This window comes from Miscanthus floridulus, chromosome 3 (assembly GCF_019320115.1).
Source record: "Miscanthus floridulus cultivar M001 chromosome 3, ASM1932011v1, whole genome shotgun sequence".
NCBI lineage: Eukaryota > Viridiplantae > Streptophyta > Magnoliopsida > Poales > Poaceae > Miscanthus > Miscanthus floridulus.
Genome location: NC_089582.1, coordinates 33,823,554 through 33,850,018, shown reverse-complemented (window position 1 = coordinate 33,850,018; position 26,465 = coordinate 33,823,554). Strand labels below are relative to the sequence as shown.

The following is a 26,465-nucleotide window of genomic DNA, read 5'->3' as shown; positions in this document are numbered from 1 at the left end:
TTGATTCTCATGGCATTAGTTCATCGTTTGGTCTACGTGTTTCTTGTTACTCTTGGTGGTTGCCGCCATCTTGACAGTTTGAAGCAGCGAGGAATTCAAGCACCATGTTGGTGATTGTTCAGTGGCTTGAATCGGTTAATTTGTGAGGGGTCTTGAATCGGTTAATTTGCGAGGGGTCTTGTGCTCTCACCCCGCGGAAGATCGTGATGGGCAACTCTAGTGGAATGCTTGTGGCTAGTTGGTGTGCTCTTTTGTTGATTGATTCTTGTGGCACCCAAGTTGTAGATCAAGCTTAAGAGGTTTGTTAGCGCGTGAATCACTTACCTAGAGACTCGCCACATTGGGGATTAAGTTGCTGGCAAGCAACCGAACCTTAGATGAAAAATTAATTGTCATCTCTCTTGTCTGGATTGGTTTTCCACTAGACTCGTTCTTTATGTTCATATCTAGCTTGTGTAGTTGTAGCTTGTTTGTGTTGCTCTTCTAGTTTAGCTCACTAGTGTAGTTTGTTTAGTTGCTAGCTTTTGTGTGGTTGAGTGCTTTAGTAGAACCAACTTGCTATTGGAATTGTTTAGGATACTTGCGTTTGGGTGCAATAGAGCTTGACAAAGTAGTTGCTATTAGGATCTCTTATTGTAATAACTACTTTGATCTAGTGTTTGTGCAATTGTAGAAAATTTTTATAGATTATTCACCCCATTCTGGCCATCTAGCTAGATCCTTTCAGCTTTCCATTTTGTCGTTGATAATTCGATGACCCATTGTCAGAGACTTCAGTCATGGACAACACTTTTACTTATTTATCCTATTTTTTACAAATTAAAAATTAAATAAACATACATCTATTACCTCTCCTAAGAAGTAACAGATGATTCTAATCATATGATCTATTTAAATGGATGGCTCCCAGAGTCCCAGTGATTTGGTAGTACCACAACAAAGCCTGTGACTACGTATCAATGCAAAGAAGCAGCAAACATCTATATCACATACTCACATCTATAATAAGATATTAAATGTCATGAGAACAGTTTAAGCAAGCCTAGGAATGCCTCTGTATTTATAAATCAGGCACGCATTTAAGCTGTTAAATTCTCATCGGCAACTCCATTGCTGCAACCTGGATGTACATGATCGATCAATTCGGTATGAGCTTGAAGTGTGGCTTGTCCATGGACGGGGAAGGGTCATAGCTGCTGTAATCGTTCGTCTTGACCTTGAGCATCCGAGCTTGCACCAATGGCACTAGTGCTTCCTTCTGTTCAGTTCGTGCTGCCTACATATTGATTTTCACATACAAGTGAGCAAAACGGGTAGATAATTTTTGCCTGAAAAAGCTAGATATATATGAAGCCCATATAGAACTCAGGGAGATGAAAGGAGCGTTTTGGAAAGCCTGTCAGTTTAGTTTTCCTGCTATATACCTCTCCTTGTTGACGTAGGGCATCTTGATCCATCAAGAAACTGTAGTGTCTCCCTGAAAGAAGAAACCATCACACCAGTGAAAGCCATGAAGAGTCAAACGTATTTCCTCCAAAAATAAGATAATCATACATTCACACCTCCGATCCTACACATAACTGGAACCTATTATTTAGTTCCTTCACCAGATATGCATGCTTTCCAAGATCTACTTATCTTGTATCTTGTTGAAACTTAATATAAACTAGGCCGGACCAGCTGGATGGAGCTTGTTTTAGAGCGAGGTAAAACAGGACATTGAGTACTCAATAACCATATCTTTACGGATTCAAGGCTTGAATCATGGAAAACAAACTCAAGGACCTCTAGGAGGAAGAAAGAACTACTCGCACAAACCAGCAAATGAAGTCGAGAACAAGGCGAAGGTGATGAAAGCAAAGAGGTGGCCAGATCTCCATGGGCATGGCAGCGTCCCCATTTCTGAAATCATGCACTGGATATACTCTGGTAACACGCTCAAAACATGAACCTGAAGCGAGGTGAAGTGAAGCAGGCCTTATTTTTGCCCCACCTTTCTTTGGCCACGGCAGCCTAATATATAACCAGTCAGCTGGGCAATCTCTAGTCTGCAACAGATGCTAATCCCACTTCCTCTGAACAAGTTCCAAGGGAAAAGGGATTTGAGAATTTTCTGTGGGCAGAGTGTCAGGCTGTCACATGCTTTCTGCTGCATGGAATTTTAAGGATGGGGTAATCATGGTTGGTCTATGCTTGCTTACTACTTTTTAAATATCTGTATAGTACTCCCTCCATTCCCAATTATACGACGTTTTGGCTTTTCTAGATACGTATACTTAGATATATACATTATGCCTAGATATATGGTAAAAGCAATGTATCTAGAAAAGTCAAACCGTCTTATAATTTGGAACCGAGGGAGTACTTGACAATTGGAACTGGACAAATGTCTTCTATCAGTTACAGTAATAATTTCTTTTATACTGCTTCTCCAGTACATCAGCACATGTTTTTTTAGGAATGGCTATTGTAGTTTGATGATGTGATTTCTGCCTGTTGTTGCTGGCATGCGCAATTCAAAGCTGGTTGTATGTGTTCTTTCTTTCGGTAATTTTTTTTATTTTGAATTTAAGAGATTATTCTACATGCTGAGGAATATGATTACCAGTGTTAGCTAGCGTTGCGTTTCAAACTAGTGGGACAAAAAATAGTAGGTCGATGGACACCAGGATCTTCAGTATCTGCATGAAGAAATTTGATTCCTTCACCCTTTTCTTGTGTAACTAATTTATCGTCACCGGTAAACCTAGAATAATTAATCCTCTCAAAAGCATAGTAGGTTGTTAAAAGAGGCAAGTTGGCTGAAATGAGAAACAGCTGCACAGTGCGTCACATTGTTCAGTATACACATTGGGATAGACATGAAACAGTGGTCACGCTGGCTCTCGTTTTTGCCACCACCGTATAGTTAGTGTTCACACGTTCCATCATCATGTCATGGGGAACACCTCAAAGGTAGAGCAGTGGCATGGAGATAGATCAAAGGGAAAAGGCCTGTCACTGCCAGCCTAAAAGAATTGCCACCGACGATTTAGCGACCGGCCGCTTCTCATTGGTTTTGTAGATATGCACGATTTTTGCCCAATGGAAGCACTATGTTGCGGAATCAGGCAGAGGGAATACTGCAGGGGAAAGACACAATGCAAAGTGGCCTTGATGATACCCTGATAGAATGTGACCATCACCATGAACAACGATGCAAAGCATATTGTCACAAGAGGGCAGTAGTGGAGGATAAAGCAGGAGCTCCACTACGGGGTGAGTGCTCTGAACAGTGACATTGTGATAACATGATCCGCACTATCAGAAATATAGAACTTAGGAAAGGTCTAGTAATTTTGGTGGTCGAACGAAAACATAACTATTATAATAAATAATGTTCGCTAGTATACAAGATACACTAGCTAGTCCTAAGGATAGAAAGATGGACTTGACCTTGGATATGGTGAAGTTCAAGCAATTAACACCTCAAAAAAAGATCAAAGAATAGTGTTCAAGGCCCTAGAAGACGAGCAAGAAGCTCAAGACATCAAGAAAGCAAAGCTTGGACAATAGGATGCAAAGAAACAACACTCGGATAATAACAGTGGAGCTTTCCAATATGCACTGTAGTGCGCTAGAACATTAGCACCAAAGCTTTTATATTGTGACGAGTCCGAGGTAGAGTAAGCAACAGTGCACGGTGTGCTTTCCATATGGGCACCAGAGTTTAGCACCGGAAATTCAGTACTGAAACCTTGCGCAAGCACGGTGGAGAAAATAAGAGCACCGGCATTCTCCAGTGAGGCACGGAGAATGCACTAGAGATTGAAGGTGGAGTCCAGAAAGATTCTAGTCCTCTAGACAACGCCTAGATTTATTTGGTGCGGCACTAAGAATCCACCGGATGAAAAGGCTTCCAATGGTCGGCAATGGGGGTGGCAGAGGCACCAAATTTCTCCAGTGTGGTCACGGGAACAATCCGTTGCTCATTGCAAATGCAGCCCAAAGGATCCAACGGCTAGTTGAGTTGGCTGGGGCTATATATATCCCCGTACCCGGCTGTTTTGGAGTGTGTCGGAGTTTGAGAAAACTATAGGTGAGTTGAGACTTATACATTTGTGCTCTATCCACCATATGTGCTTAAGAGAAGATTAGATGGTTAGATAAAGTACTTGGATTAGTGTTTAGGCTAGTGAGAGGTTGCATTAGCACATGAGGTTGTGGCTGTGTTGCCTTCGGCGCTAGGGGTAAAATGGTAATTTTGTGTACAACACCGTTAGATCCTCAAACTAACGGAAGGGCCAAGAAAGCAAACGAATTTTGTTTTGGGGCCAAATAGAGAAGTTCAAACAAAAAAAGGCCGAGAAAGGAAACACAACTTTTTTTAGGGCCAAGCAACTAATTTCTCCTTACCAAAAATCTGATTTCTATGGTGTTTGTTTTTTTAAAATAGAAATTTACTGTTTGAAATAATGTTATTGTTGTATAGTTTTTTAGTTGGTGACTAATTCTGTAAATTTGTAAATGGAAATTTTATGTTTTTTTTCTAGGGGAATGAAAATTTTATAAGTAGAAATATTGTTGGCCCGCTTTCTTGTGCTCTTCGGCCCAGTTTGCATCTATTTGCTCACTGCGTTGGCCCACTAGCTTTGAGCCTATCCGATGCAGTCCGCCCTAAAGTTCACCTGGTTGGTGGGCTGGTTTAATATTGAGTGTTTGAATAATTGACCAAAAAATACAAATACAAAACCATTGCAAATCTAAAGTTACATGTCTAAAATAATTCCACCGTTTCACTAATTCGTGGTCAATGTTCAAATTTTGCAATGTCTAGTGCATATATAAGTAGAGAGAGATAAAACTTATTACAAAATAGAATTGAACGCTTAAAAAGTATAGAATAATTGAATAGCACTATGGGAACAATTAGGGATGAAAACAAATCGGACACGGATGGATATCACTGATATTACATTTGTTTTCATATTTCTATCCGAATTCATATTCGAATACGGATAGTGTCAACTATGCCGGATAGGATACGATTTAATATCGACATCATAAATATACGATTTGAGTATTCGGATACGGATACGGTATCGGATGTTGAATATCCGGACTTGGATACGGACAGATCTCAACACCTCTAAACGGATTCGGTCTCGAATACGGCCGGAAAATATCCGTACCATTTTCATCTCTAGGAACAATGAGGCTTTACTTACTGGAACAAACCGACGGTAAGCACGAAAATTCTTAAAAAAACGACAGAACAATCATATTAGTTATGCGAACAACAAACCATATTATGAAACAATTTAAAATAAACAAAATAGACTATCAAACATGCAACACGGTCTAAAAAGTAAATCATGGAGGATTGAAAAATATACAAGAATATTGCATTGCATTAGAGGGGAAATTCACTGTTGGATAAGAAAATAGCAATAAACATGTAAAAAATGCTATAGGACAATCAATTTTCTGCCGGTATAATAAAATTGTGTTGCGAAACCATTTAAATCAACAGCAAAAATAATCCAAACAACTTATCACATCCATGAAAGAAAAAAAAATGAAAACTATACTACAAATACACAATACAAGGAAAAAATTAGAACTTAAGAAGATATTCAGTCTCATAGATCACTCCGGTCATAATAAAACAAAAAAGGAGAAGGAAGTCACCTTAACTCAACAAAGAAATAGCCCAGCAAAGCGAAATGGCCATGGAAAAAGAGAACAAATCCACCCATGAAGCGGTTTTGAAGTTCACCCATCTGCATGGGCCGCTATGAGAAAAATGACAATTTACTCTTCTCAACAATGGGCTTCGCAGTATAGCCCACAGCCCGGGTAACAGATATTGCTGAGGCACGCATGACTTTGCAATGTGTGTACTTCAAAATCAATTGACAAAATCATCCGCTTCGCCAGAGCTTATAGCCTTTGTGAAATGTTTAATTTGCTTGAAACCAACCAGCCAAACTCACATACGTGAAGCAGATGAATGGTCCACAACTGTGCAAGTTTAGAAAGTTCTGCAGGCTGAAGAGTTGGTGACATCGAAACAGGACAGTTTCTGCTGTTAAAGATTAGTCCACTGTCTGGACTGAAACCGGATGTCGTGTGCCCAAATTTCTCCACACAGTGCCCTATCCTAAACTCTACTGACTGTAGCGTTGTAGAAAGAGATACCACTAAATGTCAAAAATATCCTGCTACATCGTTCTCAGCTGAGCAACCATACCTCAGTGAAGTCAGAGGACGACTCCAAATTTACTAGTTCAAACATGCCATTGCTACTTATCCTTTGGCCTTCATGTCCCAACAACCAAACTGAGAAACAATATGGCCATGGCAATGGGGCTCTTCACCTTGCTACCGCCACTCGTTGCCGTCCTGATGATCCCCACTGTGAACGCCGGTGATGAGGCGGCGCTGCTAACTTTCAAAGCACAAGTAGTCATCGATGGCAGTTCTGGTACGCTGGCCTCATGGAACAGCAGCACCAGCTTCTGCAGCTGGGAGGGCGTGACATGCAGCCGTCGGAGGCCAACACAGGTGTCGGCATTGAACTTGCAAGGCGGCGGTATCAAAGGAGCACTCCCCCCAGCAATAGGTAATCTGACTTACCTGCAGACGCTCAACCTGAGCGCCAATGAGCTATATGGTGAGATCCCAGCAAGCCTGGGCCATCTCCGGCGCCTGGAGACACTCGACCTTAGCAACAACTTATTCTCCGGGGAGTTCCCTGCTAATCTCAGCTCCTGCATCAGCATGACCATCATGGTGCTAGACGGCAACAAGCTTGGTGGTCACATTCCGGCCGAGCTCGGAGCAATGACTTCCCTGGAAGCAATATCGCTGAGCAACAACAGCTTTGCAGGACCCATACCGGTATCACTGGCCAATCTATCTCATCTGCAGTATCTCAGTCTCTCCAGCAACCAGCTCGATGGATCAATACCACCAGGACTCGGCAGCATTCAGAGCATGTGGCAACTCCATCTCTACAACAATAACCTCTCCGGTTTGCTTCCACTCTCTCTATACAACTTGTCTTCACTGATCAGCTTTCAGGTAGGGGGCAACATGTTGCATGGAAGCATTCCTACTGATATCGGCAACCGATTCCCCAGCATGCAGATTCTTAGCTTGTCAAGTAACCAATTCACCGGGATAATCCCTTCTTCAGTATCTAATCTCTCCCATCTCACGACACTCAACCTCGCGCAAAATAGATTGAGTGGGCATGTGCCTGCCACTTTGGGGAGGGTGCGAGCTCTGCAAAAATTTCTCTTGACAGAAAACAAGCTTGAAGCTAATGATAAGGAGGGATGGGAATTCATCAATTCTCTATCAAACTGCAGCCAACTGCGGTGGTTGATACTCAGTGACAACTCTTTTGGAGGACACCTACCAGGTTCAGTTGTGAACCTCTCAGTGACCCTTCAAAAGCTATACTTGGATGACAATAGGATCTCTGGGAGTATCCCTGCAGACATCGGAAATCTTGTTGGTCTCAACATACTGCTGACTGTGAACAATTCTATGTCAGGAGTGATTCCGGACAGCATTGGGAAACTAGAAAACTTGGTAGACCTTGGCCTGTATGGTAATGCCTTGTCAGGTCTCATATCACCGTCTATAGGAAATCTCACAAAATTAACTAGGTTCCTTGCATTTTACAACAACCTGGAAGGACCAATACCAGAAAGTCTTGGGAAGCTGAAGAATCTATTTATTCTTGATCTCTCGACAAATTACTACCTTAATGGTTCTATACCCAAGGCAATTTTGAAGCTTCCTTCACTTTCATGGTACTTAGATTTATCACTGATATTACATTTGTTTTCATATTTCTGTCCGAATTCAGATTCAAATACGGATAGTGTCAACTATGTCGGATAGGATACGATTTAATATCGACATCATAAATATACGATTTGAGTATTCGGATACGGATACGGTATCGGATGTTGAATATCCGGACTTGGATACAGACATATCTCAACCCCTCTAAACGAATTCGGTCTCGAATACGGCCGAAAAATATCCGTACCATTTTCATCTCTAGGAACAATGAGGCTTTACTTACTAGAACAAACCGACGGTAAGCACGAAAATTCTTTAAAAACGACAAAACAATCATATTAGTTATGCGAACAACAAACCATATTATGAAACAATTTAAAATAAACAAAATAGACTATCAAACATGCAACACGGTCTAAAAAGTAAATCATGGAGGATTGAAAAATATACAAGAATATTGCATTGCATTAGAGGGGAAATTCATTGTTGGATAAGAAAATAGCAATAAACATGTAAAAAATGCTATAGGACAATCAATTTTCTGCCGGTATAATAAAATTGTGTTGCGAAACAATTTAAATCAACAGCAAAAATAATCCAAACAACTTATCACATCCATGAAAGAAAAAAAATGAAAACTATACTACAAATACACAATACAAGGAAAAAATTAGAACTTAAGAAGATATTCAGTCTCATAGATCACTCCGGTCATAATAAAACAAAAAAGGAGAAGGAAGACACCTTAACTCAACAAAGAAATAGCCCAGCAAAGCGAAATGGCCATGAAAAAAGAGAACAAATCCACCCATGAAGCGGTTTTGAAGTTCACCCATCTGCATGGGCCACTATGAGAAAAATGACAATTTACTCTTCTCAACAATGGGCTTCGCAGTATAGCCCACAGCCCGGGTAACAGATATTGCTGAGGCACGCATGACTTTGCAATGTGTACTTCAAAATCAATTGACAAAATCATCCGCTTCACCAGAGCTTATAGCCTTTGTGAAATGTTTAATTTGCTTGAAACCAACCAGCCAAACTCACATACGTGAAGCAGATGAATGGTCGACAACTGTGCAAGTTTAGAAAGTTCTGCAGGCTGAAGAGTTGGTGACATCGAAACAGGACAGTTTCTGCTGTTAAAGATTAGTCCACTGTCTGGACTGAAACCGGATGTCGTGTGCACAAATTTCTCCACACAGTGCCCTATCCTAAACTCTACTGACTGTAGCGTTGTAGAAAGAGATACCACTAAATGTCAAAAAGATCCTGCTACATCGTTCTCAGCTGAGCAACCATACCTCAGTGAAGTCAGAGGACGACTCCAAATTTACTAGTTCAAACATGCCATTGCTACTTATCCTTTGGCTTTCATGTCCCAACAACCAAACTGAGAAACAATATGGCCATGGCAATGGGGCTCTTCACCTTGCTACCGCCACTCGTTGCCGTCCTGATGATCCCCACTGTGAGCGCCGGTGATGAGGCGGCGCTGCTAACTTTCAAAGCACAAGTAGTCATCGATGGCAGTTCTGGTACGCTGGCCTCATGGAACAGCAGCACCAGCTTCTGCAGCTGGGAGGGCGTGACATGCAGCCGTCGGAGGCCAACACAGGTGTCGGCGTTGAACTTGCAAGGCGGCGGTATCAAAGGAGCACTCCCCCCGGCAATAGGTAATCTGACTTACCTGCAGACGCTCAACCTGAGCGCCAATGAGCTATATGGTGAGATCCCAGCAAGCCTGGGCCATCTCCGGCGCCTGGAGACACTCGACCTTAGCAACAACTTATTCTCCGGGGAGTTCCCTGCTAATCTCAGCTCCTGCATCAGCATGACCCTCATGGTGCTAGACGGCAACAAGCTTGGTGGTCACATTCCGGCCGAGCTCGGAGCAATGACTTCCCTGGAAGCAATATCGCTGAGCCACAACAGCTTTGCAGGACCCATACCGGTATCACTGGCCAATCTATCTCATCTGCAGTATCTCAGTCTCTCCAGCAACCAGCTCGATGGATCAATACCACCAGGACTCGGCAGCATTCAGAGCATGTGGCAACTCCATCTCTACAACAATAACCTCTCCGGTTTGCTTCCACTCTCTCTATACAACTTGTCTTCACTGATCAGCTTTCAGGTAGGGGGCAACATGTTGCATGGAAGCATTCCTACTGATATCGGCAACCGATTCCCCAGCATGCAGATTCTTAGCTTGTCAAGTAACCAATTCACTGGGATAATCCCTTCTTCAGTATCTAATCTCTCCCATCTCACGACACTCAACCTCGAGCAAAATAGATTGAGTGGGCATGTGCCTGCCACTTTGGGGAGGGTGCGAGCTCTGCAAAAATTTCTCTTGACAGAAAACAAGCTTGAAGCAAATGATAAGGAGGGATGGGAATTCATCAATTCTCTATCAAACTGCAGCCAACTGCGGTGGTTGATACTCAGTGACAACTCTTTTGGAGGACACCTACCAGGTTCAGTTGTGAACCTCTCAGTGACCCTTCAAAAGCTATACTTGGATGACAATAGGATCTCTGGGAGTATCCCTGCAGACATCGGAAATCTTGTTGGTCTCAACATACTGCTGACTGTGAACAATTCTATGTCAGGAGTGATTCCGGACAGCATTGGGAAACTAGAAAACTTGGTAGACCTTGGCCTGTATGGTAATGCCTTGTCAGGTCTCATACCACCGTCTATAGGAAATCTCACAAAATTAACTAGGTTCCTTGCATTTTACAACAATCTGGAAGGACCAATACCAGAAAGTCTTGGGAAGCTGGAGAATCTATTTATTCTTGATCTCTCGACAAATTACTACCTTAATGGTTCTATACCCAAGGCAATTTTGAAGCTTCCTTCACTTTCATGGTACTTAGATTTATCATATAATTCTCTTTCAGGACCCCTTCCATCAGAAGTTGGTACCATGACTAACCTCAACGAGTTAATCTTGTCAGGAAACAAGTTGTCTGGCCAAATACCTAGTAGCATTGGAAACTGCATAGTTTTGGTCAAACTTTTACTGGATAATAACTCGTTTGTGGGTAGCATACCTCAATCTCTAAGCAACTTGAAAGGACTCGGTGTATTGAATCTGACCATGAATAATTTGTCTGGTAGGATCCCTGATGCCATTGGTAGTATTAGAGCTCTACAACAGTTGTACCTAGCACAGAACAATTTGTCAGGGTCCATCCCAGAAGATTTGCAGAATTTGACATCGTTGTCTATATTGGATTTATCTTTCAATAATTTGCAGGGTGAGGTGCCAGACAAAGGTGCTTTCAGAAACCTAACTTACATATCAGTTGCTGGGAATAATCAGTTGTGCAGCAAAACACATCAACTTCACTTGGCAACTTGCTCTACAAGCCTATTAGGAAAGGACAAAAAGAAGAAATCAAAGTCTCTTGTAATTTCTTTGCTAACATCTATAATAGTCTTATCATCAGTTTCAGTTATTCTCCTTGTTTGGATGCTCTGGAAGAAGCGCAAACAAAGGCATAAGAGTACTGTAGAATCTCCAATTGCTGAACAATATGAAAGAATTTCATACCTTGCATTATCAAGAGGAACCAATGAGTTTTCAGAAGATTACTTGCTCGGAAGTGGTAGATATGGTGCTGTTTATAAATGCATTCTCGATAATCAGGACAAAACCGTGGCTGTCAAGGTCTTTAACCTTTGTCAATCTGGATCTTCCAAGAGTTTTGAGGCAGAATGTGAGGCCATGAGAAGGATACGACACCGTCGTCTTATAAAGATCATTACTTGTTGCTCGAGTACAGACCCCCAAGGTCAAGAGTTCAAGGCATTAGTTTTCGAATTTATGCCCAATGGTAGCTTAGATCTTTGGCTTCATAAAAAATCTCAGCTCACTTCAAGCAGGACACTTAGCCTTTCCCAGAGGTTGGATATAGCTGTTGATATAGTCACTGCAGTGGAGTATCTTCACAATAACTGTCAACCGCAGGTAATCCATTGTGACCTTAAGCCAAGCAACATTCTTCTTGCTGAAGATATGAGTGCCCGAGTAGGAGACTTCGGCATATCAAAATTTCTCCCAGAAAATACAAGGATACAAAATTCATATAGCTCAATCGGAATAAGAGGTTCCATTGGCTATGTTGCTCCAGGTGACAAAAATTCTTAATATTGTTATCTTGCGCGTTTCAAACAAATGTGACATGCTAATTGTTTTTTTTTTCTGACGTAACTGTAGAGTATGGTGAAGGCTCTGCAATCTCAACATCTGGTGATATTTATAGTCTTGGCATATTGCTGCTTGAGATGTTTACCGGCAGGAGCCCAACAGACAACATGTTCAGAGATTCACTAGATCTGTATAAGTTCACCGAGGAGGCTCTACCAGACAGAGCCTTGGAGATAGCAGACTCAACAATATGGCTACACAAAGAACCGAAGAACAGCACTACTACGGGAAGTAGAATCCAGGAATGCTTGATTTCTATCTTCAGGATTGGGCTATCCTGCTCGAAGCAACAGCCTCGAGAGCGAGCATCGATAAGAGATGTTGTGGTTGAGATGCATGCTGTCCGAGATGCATACCTGATGTTTGGCAATTAGCCTCCAAGGGAATATGAGAGAGAGAGAGAGAGAGCATCCGCTAATCAGACATCCAGAGAGATTTCCTCAAATCATCATCACTCTCAAGGTGCAGTGCTGCAATAGCTCCTTGTCTCGTAGCCTCATGCAACCTAGCAATGTTGAATCATTGAATTCAAGTGATCAATACGAACGACTCAGAAGCTTACCTGCCATAGTGGCCCACATGGGGAAAAAACACCAAGGATAAGGAGGGTGGTAACATTTATTCTTGAAGTGTAATCTCAAGTTTCCAATCACCATGGGTGATTGCAGCGAACTGTCGTGAGAAGATAACTTAATGTCTTCCAGATTTGAGATTTATACGTAACACAAGTATATTGGTGAACTTAACATAACTCAATCCTTTGGCAAAACATGCTAGTACCACATAGTTCTTGCTTAGCCAATTTACCATACAGAACTGAATATAGATACTCATATCAACAAGCGAGACTTGACAGAGCCCGGTATCGTAACCCAAACAAATGTAACTACTACATCTGCATCAGGCATGATTTTTGTTGCGCCATTCCTTAACCTGTCGTTCAAGGCTACCCCTTCCCCGATGCAGCAGTACAGCAGTAGTAATAACATCTCGAAGGAAATACCATACCATCACAGTTTTAAACATTCAGAAACAAGCACTTAATTGGAAACACCTTTGGCATGAAAGTTTGGATCCAGTCGAGAAAGTACAACAAAGATCTCCGTTTCTTGTCTTGTTCTAGCTGCTCCACTAAGTAAGAAATAATATAAAAAGAATATGACTGTTTGCCTGAATGCAAGCATACAGGATCACTCCTCCATAGCATCACCGCCCTCAGTGACCTCAACCTTCTGCTTGAGAGGTGTGATCTTTGTGGACAGTACCTCTGCAAAGAACAGAATCATGCATTTACTTTATATTGTCCAATATGCCATATCCTGTATAACATTCATTAGCATGGAACTCACCAGTCTGCCCCTTGGTGAAGCTATATCCCTTTGAACTAGCATAAGTTCTGGGATTCGGCAACTGGTGGTTTCTCAAGTATTCTGTCTTCCCCTGGTAATGCAGGAATAGGTCAGCAGAGCAGTTTAAAGGGTTGTATTTCATGTTTTCCAATTTGCTCAAAGGCATCCATGGAAAATAGTAGCATGCAAGATGCAGTGTACAGTTTACTCAAATGAGCATCGGTGGAAATTAGTGATCAGAATTCAGTAGTGTAAATCAAACATGTCTCAAGTGTAACATATATCAAATCAACAACAACAACAACAACAACAACAACAAAGCCTTTAAGTCCTAAACAAGTTGGGGTAGGCTAGAGTTGAAACCCAACAGAAGCAATCAAGGTTCAGGCACGTGAATAGCTGTCTTCCAAGCACTCCTATCTAAGGCTAAGTCTTTGGGTATATTCCATCCTTTCAAGTCTCCTTTTATTACCTCTACCCAAGTCAACTTCGGTCTTCCTCTGCCTCTCTTCACGTTACTATCCTGACTTAGGATTCCACTACGCACCGGTGCATCTGGAGGTCTCCGTTGCACATGTCCAAACCATCTCAACCGGTGTTGGACAAGCTTTTCTTCAATTGGTGCTACCCCTAATCTCTCACGTATATCATCGTTCCGAACTCGATCCCTTCTTGTATGACCGCAAATCCAACGCAACATACGCATTTCCGCGACACTTAGCTCTTGAATATGTCGTCTTTTCGTAGGCCAACATTCTGCACCATACAACATAGCAGGTCTAATCGCCGTCCTATAAAACTTGCCTTTTAGCTTCTGTGGTACCCTTTTGTCACATAGGACACCAGACGCTTGCCACCACTTCATCCACCCTGCTTTGATTCTATGGCTAACATCTTCATCAATATCCCCGTCCCTCTGTAGCATTGATCCTAAATATCGAAAGGTATCCTTCCTAGGCACTACTTGACCTTCCAAACTAACATCTTCCTTCTCCCGAGTAGTAGTGCCGAAGTCACATCTCATATACTCAGTTTTAGTTCTACTAAGTCTAAAACCTTTGGACTCCAACGTCTCCCGCCATAACTCCAGTTTCTGATTCACTCCTGTCCGGCTTTCATCAACTAGCACTACATCGTCCGCGAAAAGCATACACCAAGGAATGTCCCCCTGTATGTCCCTTGTGACCTCATCCATCACTAAAGCAAACAAATAAGGGCTCAAAGCTGACCCTTGATGTAGTCCTATCCTAATCGGGAAGTCATCCGTGTCTCCATCACTTGTTCGAACTCTAGTCACAACATTGTTGTACATGTCCTTAATGAGCCCAACGTACTTCGTTGGGACTTTATGTTTGTCCAAAGCCCACCACATAACATTCCTTGGTATTTTATCATAAGCCTTCTCCAAGTCAATAAAAACCATGTGTAGGTCCTTCTTCTTCTCCCTATACCGCTCCATAACTTGTCTTATTAAGAAAATGGCTTCCATGGTTGACCTTCCGGGCATAAAACCAAATTGGTTCATAGAGACCCGCGTTATTGCTCTCAAGCGATGCTCGATAACTCTCTCACATAGCTTCATAGTATGGCTCATCAACTTAATTCCCCGGTAATTTGTACAACTTTGAATATCCCCTTTATTCTTGTAGATCGGTACCAATATACTTCTCCTCCACTCATCAGGCATCTTGTTCGATCGAAAAATATGGTTGAACAGCTTGGTTAACCATACTACAGCTATGTCCCCGAGGCATCTCCACACCTCGATTGGGATACCATCCGGTTCCATCGCCTTACCTCCTTTCATCCTTTTCAACGCCTCTCTGTGATGGATAAGTCATGTGTGGCTGGTCTTTGTGGGGCTGTTGTTGCTCACATGGTCCTTGTGGCTGTTTTTCTATTTTTAGGACAGCATCTTAGACTAGAGGACAGCATCTTAGCTAGGACAGCATATTAGCATCTTAGACTAGCATCTTGGCATATGCTTGGCTGGCTAGCAGCCTATAAATATGTAACCCCAACCCCTCAGGTTGGTATGGTATTTGTGTGAGCTTGTGTGAGAAATAGACAAGAAAATTACCCCAACTCCTAGTGCCATCCTCTCTCGATGAGAGTAAGAATTCTCCTACTACCAAGAGTGAGAATTCAGCGACTAACAAGTGGTATCGGAGCCGTAGTATCCTGTAGCCTGAGCATCTCCTGCTCATCCCCTTGCCCAGCCTCGCAACAGCCCCAGCTGAGAGTAGCAGCAGCTCCGGCCGCTCCTGTTCACTCCTCGCCCAGCTCGTCTGAAACAGCCCTCTCCCCACGCAGCAGCCCCCCGGTAGCGCGTCATGTCCGCAGGGCAGTCTCAGCGCTCGGTCGCCTCGAGCACGCGGCGTCGGCAGGAGGCCGAACTTGCCGCAGCAGAGGAACGCGAGCGAGCGGCGGCAGAGACCGCTGCGGCGGCGGCAAGGGCGTCGAGGTTGGCAGCGGCGGAGCTGGCAGCAGCCAGAGCGGAGGCAGAAGCGGCGGCGGCGGCGAATGCAGCGCGTGCGGCGGCGGCGGAGGTCGAGGCTCTGCGCGGCAGCATCGGCAGCTCCATTTCCGCTGACGACACCGCCGACGCAGACCTCGAGCTGCTAGAGAGGGAGGCAGCGCGAGCGCGGGCGGCGCAGTGGGCAGCCGCGCACGTCCATGAGCGTGGCGGCAGCCCAGACAGGCGCGGACGCGCTGGCGGCGCTCCTGGAGGAGGCCGCGCACGGCGGTGGCGCTCTTGGGGCAGCCGCGCACGCCCACGAGCGCGGCGGCAGCCCAGACAGGCGCGGACGCGCCGGTGGCGCTCCTGGAGGAGGCGCGCACGGCGGCGGCGCTCCTGGAGGAGGCGCGCACGGCAACGGTGGCGGACGGGTCGATGGAGAGCGCGGCCTTCACAGGCAGTGTGGCTCTCTCTCCCCGGATCGGTACCGACAGGTCGATGGAGAGCGCGGCCTTCACAGGCAGCGTGGCTCTCTCTCCCCGGATCGGTACCGTGGTTAACAAGGGCTCCAGGCTGTTGTCAGGGACGTCGGTCCCGGCGATGGGTGGCCTACCCTCACCAAGACCAACTACGTCGAGTGGGCTGCGGTGATGAGGGTAAAGCTCCAGGTGCGGCACATGTGGGAGGCAGTCCGGTATGGCAACGTCGACTACGACCTAGATCGACGGGCGCTGGATGCTCTCATCGCTGCAGTCCCGCCCGAGATGCAGTTCTCGCTTACCAGCAAGCGGACTGCCAAGGAGGCTTGGGACGCCATCGCTGCGGCACGCATCGGCAGCGACCACGCCCGCAAGTCCACGCTGCAGGCACTTCGCAAGGAGTGGGAGAACCTGGCCTTCAAGCCAGGTGAGGACGTTGATGACTTTGCTCTCCGTCTCAACACTCTGTTGCAGAAGATGGTGCAGTTCGGCGACGACACCTACGGCGAGGAGAGAGCTGTCGAAAAGCTCTTCCGCTGCGTCCCCGAGAAGTACAAGCAGATGGCTCGCTCGATCGAGTCGCTGCTGGAACTCTCCACGATGTCGATCGAGGAGGCGATAGGTCGCCTCAAGGTCGTCGACAGTGATGAGCCACAGTCCCTCTCGGGGCCCATCACCACTGGCGGGAAGCTCCTTCTCACTCGGGCGCAGTGGCTTGCCAGCCAGGGTGACCGGAGGAAGGGGGAGCCTTCTTCCGCGACAGGCGGCCGCAAGCGTGGCAAGCCGCGCAAGGCGCGCAGAGACGCCCAAGCCGGGGCGCGAGGACGTGCCGAGGGTGATGCCCGCGGAGGCGCCCAGGGCGGCGCCGCCGGCAGGCACAAGCCGGCACGAGACGACACCTGCCGCAACTGCGGCCAGCTTGGCCATTGGGCCAAGGACTGTCGACAGCCACGACGCGGCCAGGCCCACGTCGCACAGGCGGAGGAGGAGCCGGCTCTGTTCATGGCACATGCCAGCATCGAGCTACCTCCAGCGGCACCGGCCGCAGCGGCTCTCCTCCACCTCGACGAGCCAAAAGCACACGCCCTCCTCGGCGACAGCTCCGGCAACGACAAGACTAACGGGTGGTGCCTCGACACCGGCGCCACCCATCACATGACCGATCGACGGGAGTTCTTCACCGAGCTTGACTCTAGCGTTCGAGGCTCCGTCAAGTTTGGGGATGCCTCCGGCGTGGAGATCAAGGGCGTCGGCTCCGTCATCTTCACCACCGTGTCTGGTGAGCACAGGTTGCTCACCGGAGTCTACTACATCCCCGCGTTGAGGAACTCCATCATCAGCTTGGGACAGCTGGATGAGAACGGTTCGCGCGTGGTGGTTGAGGGCGGAGTCATGAGGATTTGGGATCGTCGTCGTCGCCTTCTTGCCAAGGTATCCAGAAGCGCAAATCGACTCTACGTTCTTAACGTGCAGGTGGCACAACCCCTCTGTCTCGCTGCTCGTCGGGACGACGAGGTGTGGCAGTGGCACGAGCGTTTCGGGCACCTTCACTTTGAGGCCCTGAAGCGGCTCAGTGCCACGGAGATGGTACGAGGCCTGCCGTGCCTCGACCATGTGGAGCAGCTCTGCGACGTCTGCGTGTTGACGAAGCAGAGGCGACTCCCCTTTCCCCAGCGGGCGAGCTCTCGAGCCAAGGAGAGGCTCGAGCTTGTGCACGGGGACTTGTGTGGCCCGGTGACACCGGCCACACCGGGAGGACGACGCTACTTCCTGCTGCTCGTCGACGACCTCTCCTGCTACATGTGGGTGATGGTCCTCGGCAGCAAGAGAGAGGCTGCGGACGCCATCAGGCGCGCGCAGGCTGCTGCGGAGGCGGAGTGCGGCCGCAAGCTGCGCATGCTGCGCACCGACAACGGCGGCAAATTCACGGCGGCTGAATTCGCGTCGTACTGCGCTGACGAGGGCATTCAGCGCCACTACTCCGCGCCGTACAGCCCGCAGCAGAACGGCGTCGTCGAGCGACGCAACCAGACGGTTGTGGGGATGGCTCGGGCCCTCCTCAAGCAGAGGGGGATGCCGGCTATCTTCTGGGGAGAGGCGGTGCTGACGGCCGTCTACATCCTCAACCGCTCGCCTACCAAGGCGCTCGACGGCAGGACGCCGTACGAGGCTTGGCATGGGCGCAAGCCGGCGGTCTCCCACTTGCGGGTCTTCGGCTGCCTCGCATTCGCCAAGGAGCTTGGCCACATCAGCAAGCTCGACGACAGGAGCACTCCGAGAGTGTTCATCGGCTACGCGGAGGGCTCGAAGGCCTACCGCATCCTCGACCCGAAGACACAGCGTGTGCGCACGGCGCGCGACGTTGTGTTCGACGAAGGGCGAGGATGGGCGTGGGACAAGGCAGTGGACGACGGCTCGGCTCCGACGTACGACGACTTCACTATCGAGTACGTCCACTTCGAGGGAGCTGGGGGAGTAGGCAGTTCTTCGGCGAGCGCGTCTACCCCAGTCTCCGAGCCTCCACCGACCCCGGCACCTGCTACTCCGACAGCACCACGCTCTCCAGCCAGGACCTCGGCTGCGATGAGCTCTTCGCCGGCTCCACCACAGCCGGCAACGCCACGCACTCCAGCACCGACAGGCACCACTCCGGGCACGTCTACTCCACCACCAGCTCGTGTCGAGCACGGCCCGGTTGAGCTCGCTACTCCGCTCTCTCACGACGAGGAGCGCGTCGACGCGTACCACGACGGTGAGCCGTTGCGGTACCGTATGGTGGAGAACCTTCTCGGCGACCAGCCGGTGCCGGGACCGGTGCCTCACGACCTGGAGGCGCAGTTGCACCTTGCGTGTGACGACGGCGAGCCTCGGTCGTTTGCAGAGGCCGAGAGACACGCGGCATGGCGCGCCGCGATGCAGTTGGAGATGGATGCGGTTGAGAAGAACCGCACCTGGGAGCTTGCTGACCTTCCTCGTGGTCACCGCGCGATCACCCTTAAGTGGGTGTACAAGTTGAAGAGGGATGAAGCCGACGCCATCGTCAAGCACAAGGCTCGCTTGGTGGCACGAGGTTTCGTGCAGCAGGAGGGGGTCGACTTCGACGACGCTTTTGCTCCCGTGGCACGGATGGAGTCCGTGTGACTCCTCCTTGCGCTAGCTACCCAGGAGGGCTGGCGTGTTCACCACATGGACGTCAAGTCGGCGTTCCTTAACGGCGACTTGAAGGAGGAGGTCTACGTGCACCAGCCGCCGGGATTTGCGATCCCCGGCAAGGAGGGCAAGGTGCTCCGCCTGCGCAAGGCCCTCTATGGCTTGCGGCAGGCACCGAGGGCGTGGAATGCCAAGTTGGATTCCACGCTAAAGGGGATGGGCTTCGAGCAAAGCCCGCACGAGGCGGCCATCTACCGACGGGGCAATGGAGGAAATGCCCTGCTGGTGGGTGTCTACGTCGACGACTTGGTGATCACCGGCACCAAGGATGCGGAGGTGGCGGCATTCAAGGAAGAGATGAAGGCCACCTTCCATATGAGTGACCTGGGGCCTCTCTCCTTCTACCTGGGAATCGAGGTGCACCAGGATGACTCCGGGATCACGCTTCGACAGACCGCCTACGCCAAGCGCGTCGTTGAGCTAGCTGGGCTCACCGATTGCAACCCAGCTCTCACTCTGATGGAGGAGAGGCTGAAGCTGAGCCGCGACAGCACGACGGAGGAGGTGGACGCTACACAGTACCGGCGCCTTGTGGGGAGCCTTCGCTACCTCGCCCACACACGGCCGGACTTGGCATTCTCCGTCGGCTACGTTAGTCGGTTCATGCAGCGACCGACGACGAAGCACCAGCAGGCTATGAAGAGGATCATCCGCTACGTTGCGGGGACTCTCGACCACGGCCTCTACTACCCGAGGTGTCCTGGGGCGGCACACTTCGTCGGGTACAGCGACAGCGACCACGCCGGCGACATCGACACCAGCAAGAGCACGAGCGGGATCCTCTTCTTCCTCGGCAAGTGCCTCGTTAGCTGGCAGTCGGTCAAGCAGCAGGTGGTGGCCCTGTCCAGCTGCGAGGCCGAGTACATAGCGGCCTCCACCGCTTCGACTCAGGCGCTCTGGCTCGCTCGACTGCTTGGTGATCTCCTCGGCAGAGACACTAGAGCGATGGAGCTCAGGGTGGACAGCAAGTCCGCTCTGGCCCTGGCAAAGAACCCCGTGTTCCACGAACGCAGCAAGCACATCCGGGTGGGGTACCACTTCATCCGAGGCTGTTTGGAGGAAGGGAGCATCAAGGCGAACTACATCAACACCAAGGACCAGCTTGCGGACCTGCTCACCAAGCCCCTTGGGAGGATCAAGTTCCTTGAGCTCTGCTCCAGGACCGGGATGGTTCAACTCTCCCACAAGACGACGCACAAGACTTAGGGGGAGAATGATGGATAAGTCATGTGTGGCTGGTCTTTGTGGGGCTGTTGTTGCTCACATGGTCCTTGTGGCTGTTTTTCTATTTTTAGGACAGCATCTTAGACTAGAGGACAGCATTTTAGAGGACAGCATCTTAGACTAGAGGACAGCATCTTAGCTAGGACAGCATATTAGCATCTTAGACTAGCATCTTGACATATGCTTGGCTGGCTAGCAGCCTATAAATATGTAACCCCAACCCCTCAGGTTGGTATGGCATTTGTGTGAGCTTGTGTGAGAAATAGACAAGAAAATTGCCCCAACTCCTAGTGTCATCCTCTCTCGATGAGAGTAAGAATTCTCCTACTACCAAGAGTGAGAATTCAGCGACTAACACTCTGACCTCAGATTCTTGGATTCTCCGCACAAAGCGCCTATTGGTGTCATCAAAAGAGTCATCTAAGTGAAAGGTTGTGTCCATATTCTCACCATTGAACAATTTGTCAAAATACTCTTGCCATCGATGTCGGATCTCATCCTCCTTTACCAAGAGATACTCCCTTTCATCCTTAATACACTTAACTTGGTTGAAGTCCCGTGTCTTTCTCTCGCGAACCCTAGCCATCCTATAAATGTCCTTCTCTTCTTCCTTCGTACTCAAATGTTGGTAAAGATCCTCGTACGCTCTACCCTTTGCCACACTTACAGCTCGCTTTGCAGTCTTCTTTGCCACCTTATACTTCTCTATGTTGTCCACACTCCTGTCATGGTACAAGCGTCTATAGCATTCTTTCTTCTCCTTAATAGCCCTTTGGACTTCCTCGTTCCACCACCAAGTATCTTTAGCCTCGCGTCCCCTTCCTTTGGTTACTCCACACACCTCTGAGGCTACCTTCCGAATGTTGGTTGCCATCTTGTCCCACATATTGTTTATGTCGTCTTCTTCCTTCCAAGAGCCCTCTTTGATAACCCTTTCCCTAAATACCTCTGACGTCTCCCCTTTCAGTTTCCATCATTTTGTTCTTTCAATCTTAGCTTGTTTATCCCTACGGGCACGCACCTGAAAACGAAAATCTGCCACCAAAAGCTTATGTTGAGAAACAACACACTCCCCTGGTATCACCTTGCAATCCAAGCATGCTCGTTTGTCCTTTCTTCTTGCGAGGACAAAGTCGATCTGGCTACAGTGTTGTCCGCTACTGAAGGTCACTAGATGAGATTCTCTCTTTCTAAAGAAAGTGTTGGCTATCATCAGGTCAAAAGCTACCGCGAAGTCCAGAACTTCCTCCCCCTCCTGATTCCTACTACCATACCCAAAACCTCCATGAACTGCCTCGAAACCTGCGCTTGTAGTACCTACATGCCCATTAAGATCTCCTCCTATAAAAAGCTTCTCACTACTAGGTATAGCTCTAACCAGGCCATCTAAGTCTTCCCAGAACTGTCTCTTAGCACTCTCGTCGAGGCCTACTTGGGGGGCATACGCACTAATTACGTTCAAGACCATATCACCAACGACAAGCTTGACTAAGATAATCCTATCTCCTTGCCTTCTCACTCCCACCACACCATTCTTGAGGCTCTTATCAATCAAAACTCCTACTCCATTTCTATTCGCGACTGTCCCTGTGTACCAAAGCTTGAAACCTGTATTGTCCACCTCCTTCGCCTTCTGACCCTTCCATTTAGTCTCTTGAACGCATAATATATTTACACGTCTCCTAGTCGCGGTATCAACTAATTCTCTTAACTTACCTGTAAGTGACCCTACATTCCAACTACCTAAACGGATCATAGTTGGTTCGACTAGCTTCCTTACCCTTCGCACCCGTCGACTCTGATGCGAGAAGACCCTTGCTCATTTTTCACTACACCCGGGCGCCGATGTAGCGCGCCACTAAGGAAGCGACGACCCGATCCTTGGTTACTTGACACCATGCCCAGATCACGACACGGCGCGTCACGGAGGTGACGACCCGGCCCTTGCCCATTTAACACCATACCCAGGTTCCGATATGGCGCGTCGCTAAGAGGGTTACGCCCCAACGATTTTCTTTCGGGTTTCATCTCCATTTAAGTGGCTAAGTTTTTACATTGGCTCGCCACGCCTAACACAACCCTCCTCCTTTACCAGGGCTTGGGACTTGCTATGCTGGGACACCAAAGGCGCCCCACCATAGGCGGAGTTCATATATCAAATCAAGTTCGATAAATATAATGTTGTGGAGATAATTTGAAAGTTCATTCTCTAATAAGTAAACAATACAGATTTTGCAGTGTTTTGTCAATTTCAGTCAATGAAATAGAAAATGCATCTGGTAGTATCAGTTCTTGTTCTACATTTGCTTCAAAAGTTTGCTTGGGCCTTCTCTGTTGGTGTCGTAAGTGAGATAAACCTATGTTCCCTCTAAAATTTTGTAAACGCTTGTTACTTTGGTTTCTTTGTAATGGATCTTGGCCAGGGTTTGGTCCTGGAACTATAAAATAAAAACAGAAAACACGTACCTTGGTTATCACACAGACATCCACGTTGCTTCCACTACCCAAGTCATTGAAGATACCTGCGCATATTGCATCCGACACCAGTTGTATTCCTTCTTCCCTCTAGAATATATAAAGGAATTTAAACACCATCAAATGCAAGTTCAGTCACCACAGAAGGCAATACTATATTACCAACATAGTTAAATGCAGGAACTATTGCTCTGATTCACTTACAGTGAGCCCTTCTTTGTACTTCGACTCGAACACTGACATCGCAGCAAGGGATCCAGAACCCATCGTGGCAAAAGGAAGAGTATCAGTGGACCCATGTGGATAAACCTGCACATTCAAAGTTAATGTAACTACCCTAAATTACACTTACGCCAGGTAACAAACAGGTATACTCAGTTACTAACAGTGTGAAGATGTGGTCCAGTACAATCCACTCCACCAAGAACAAGGGCAGCACTGACATGACCTTGATACCTAAACATAATGGCATAAGCAGGTCAGACGTTGACACAATGACAAAAAAGTTGTAAATGTGCCTGTGAGAGGTACTCACCTAAAGAGGTGTGACTTCAGCAGTGTAAGAGCAGTTACGACTCTAGATTCGCGACCCGTTGCATAACGGTGCAGCTGTAGCTGCGAGCTGACCATGTCTGAAGTAAAGGAAGGAAATGCCACTAAGGAATTCAATGGAAGAAACAGGAGTTTGAAAGGGCAGTAAGATTTCATTGCTGTGGTCATCTACCTGTAACAGCCTCTGTGTCAGCAGCAGTTCCTGCTCCACAGCAATAAATGTTTGGCGCCATAAAGTGGATCTTCTCACAATTCTTATCAGCAACTATAGGCCCCTCAGTTGCCCTTGTGTCTGCCCCAAGAACAACCCCATCCTACATATGAAAGCATGATTTAGTCAAATGGTAACCTCAATGGATATGGGGCATATGAAACAATCCCTGTTCAAACACAATGCAAGGTCTTTCATCTATTAGCAATGGCTAAGAGCACCAGTGTATATACTAAAAAAATTTATAAAGTAATGACAAAATTACTGTCATCCATTGGATTTATTCAATCACAAGTTGATGCAAATCAGGATCAATTAAGATTTGTCAGAGAATCATTTGCAGAGTATTTTTTTCATTAGGATGAAGAAATATTTATGTATATGTTTTCCCCTATAAGCTAATACAATGGAAACCAACAACAAAAAAACGGGGGCTTTCACTCCTAGGAGGGTAGTTTGCGCTGAACAATTTCCAAGTTTGCAACATCAGGACACACAGCAATGTGTCCATGTGCAACAGGAAGTTAAGCATGCGATTGATATCAGAAAGATTTTTCAATGTTTAGTTGAGATGCTCAGCACCCTAAAGAGATTTCCAGACCTAACTAACATTAAGAAACAACAGCACTAGGCTGATGCCTACAAAATTCGCAGACATCGTAAATTGGCAAATACCAAAAGGTATTTCATCTATTAGCACGGGCTAAGAGCAACAGCACACATAGTAAAAGTAGTTAAACAATTGTTAAGGCAAAATTACTATCAACCATGGATTTATTCAATCACAAGTTGATGCAAAACAGGATTCAATCAAGTAGCATTTGCCAGAGAATCATATGTAGAGTATTTCTGCATCACCAGGATGGAAAAGGTTGTATGTATAACTTTTCCCCTGAGCTAATACAATGGAATCCAACATAATGAAAGAATGGGGGGCTTTCACCCCTAAGAGGGTGGTTTGCGCAGAACATTTCGCTGATTTGCATCATCAGCACGTAGCACAATGCGGGCACGCGGAACAGATTGGTATGCAAGTGATTGATATCAGACAGATTTTTTTTTTCTAGGCTCAATTGATCTGCTCGGCACCCTAAAAAGCGGTTTCCAAACCAAACTATCTTGAATGAACAAACGGCAGCAACAAAAGGTTCATGCCTACCAAATTTGCAGAAACGGGTACCGCTGAACCAGCAGAAGATACAGTAATTACCAGAATACCAAAAGGCAGGCAACACAACAAGTGTAGGCGGCCGCACCTGAAAGACGAGGCCGACGATGGTTGTCCCGGTCTTCCTGAATCCCGGGAGCTTGAGCCCGTTCTTCTCCAGCATGTTGTTGCGGCGGCACAGGTCGAAGCTGAACCCGCCCTTGGCCGGGAGATCCATGGAGCCCGTCATCCTTCCTTCCTGCACCACAAAGGCACCGCCATGGGTCAAGGCCACGGCGAATCGCCACGGGAAGGAGCGGAGCGGAGCGGGTGAGATCCAAACAAAAATCGCTTGGATTAGGGTTCTGGGGGTACCTGGTGATGCTCGTCGCAGCTAGGTGAGGGGGGCGCGCGGCGTGCCGACCTGAGGTCGGATAAGAGACTGGCGAGAGCGGCGGGAGGTGAGGAGATGTCGATGTAGTCCGATGCCGGCGCGAATCGCCCAGGCGGCGCGGGTGGATACTCGTTCTCGGACTCGGCTCAGCCAACTCGGAGAAAGGAGAGGAAGCACAATAGCAGGCTGAAAAACAAATGATTTCCACAGGAACTAATGAAAAACATTTTTTACAAGAAAAAACATATAAACAACTAAAATAAATATATTAATAAGGGCACTCCCAATACAGAAACCATCGTAGTTTCTATGAACATTAATTGTACTGCCACATAAGTGTTTTGCTGATGTGGTAAGGTAGTTATTGAAGAGAGAGAAAAAAAATATAGAAACCGGGTCTAAGTTAGAAACCATGTCTACACGAGAACTATAACGACCGGAGTTCGTTGCAACGATAGACAACCCTTTTAATCATCGAAAGGAGTCAACCATCGACCCTCCATGAAGACTCGACGCCTCGCATCAATGACCCATAGAAGCACCTTGTGAGAATCCCCGAATAACCATGGTCAGGCTTATATCCGAATCAGAAGAGAACTTCTACATGAATTAGGATCCATCCCATTGACATCATCAACAGCAACCCAATCTCAAGGAACTACTTAAGATGCAATGCATTGGTCACCAATGACCAACCATGACGAGGACATCACTACTTCGTCGCATACAAGCTAAGAAGAGGAGGAGGTCCTACATGGGCGTCCAATTCATCTTTTTCATGGTGGATGCCCAGTCCAACTGAAGTTGGAGCCCATCTCGGGTTTCAGGACCAGTCTACCTTAAACTGGTCACCCAGGACGCATCCGGACTCCGTTTTCGATGATCCACATATGGTTGGAAAGTTAATTTGATAAGGAAGTCAATGCAAGTGGTCTCACATCAAA

At 47.2% G+C, this 26,465-nt stretch overlaps 3 protein-coding genes across 3 annotated transcripts; 1 reads left to right on the top strand and 2 right to left on the bottom strand.

The window, feature by feature from the left end:
* Positions 1 to 970: 970 nt before the first annotated feature.
* Positions 971 to 2,100, bottom strand: LOC136545414 (protein CASPARIAN STRIP INTEGRITY FACTOR 1-like). The gene is made up of 3 exons (XM_066537433.1): positions 1,819 to 2,100; positions 1,425 to 1,477; positions 971 to 1,276 (listed from the first exon to the last, which is right to left on the bottom strand). Exons 1-3 carry the CDS (start codon positions 1,910 to 1,912, stop codon positions 1,139 to 1,141), a joined length of 285 nt encoding a protein of 94 aa, XP_066393530.1. The 5' UTR covers positions 1,913 to 2,100; the 3' UTR covers positions 971 to 1,138.
* Positions 2,101 to 6,324: 4,224 nt separating this feature from the next.
* On the top strand, positions 6,325 to 12,396 carry LOC136543490 (probable LRR receptor-like serine/threonine-protein kinase At3g47570). Its single transcript, XM_066535923.1, has 3 exons — positions 6,325 to 7,805; positions 9,115 to 11,945; positions 12,032 to 12,396. The coding sequence occupies exons 1-3, from the start codon at positions 6,334 to 6,336 to the stop codon at positions 12,394 to 12,396; spliced, it is 4,668 nt and encodes a 1,555-aa protein (XP_066392020.1). The 5' UTR covers positions 6,325 to 6,333.
* Positions 12,397 to 13,038: 642 nt separating this feature from the next.
* Positions 13,039 to 25,714, bottom strand: LOC136541554 (proteasome subunit beta type-7-A-like). The gene is made up of 9 exons (XM_066533485.1): positions 25,503 to 25,714; positions 25,237 to 25,386; positions 23,942 to 24,083; positions 23,753 to 23,849; positions 23,604 to 23,673; positions 23,422 to 23,526; positions 23,209 to 23,307; positions 13,372 to 13,462; positions 13,039 to 13,289 (listed from the first exon to the last, which is right to left on the bottom strand). The coding sequence occupies exons 2-9, from the start codon at positions 25,375 to 25,377 to the stop codon at positions 13,213 to 13,215; spliced, it is 822 nt and encodes a 273-aa protein (XP_066389582.1). The 5' UTR covers positions 25,378 to 25,386; positions 25,503 to 25,714; the 3' UTR covers positions 13,039 to 13,212.
* Positions 25,715 to 26,465: the final 751 nt, after the last annotated feature.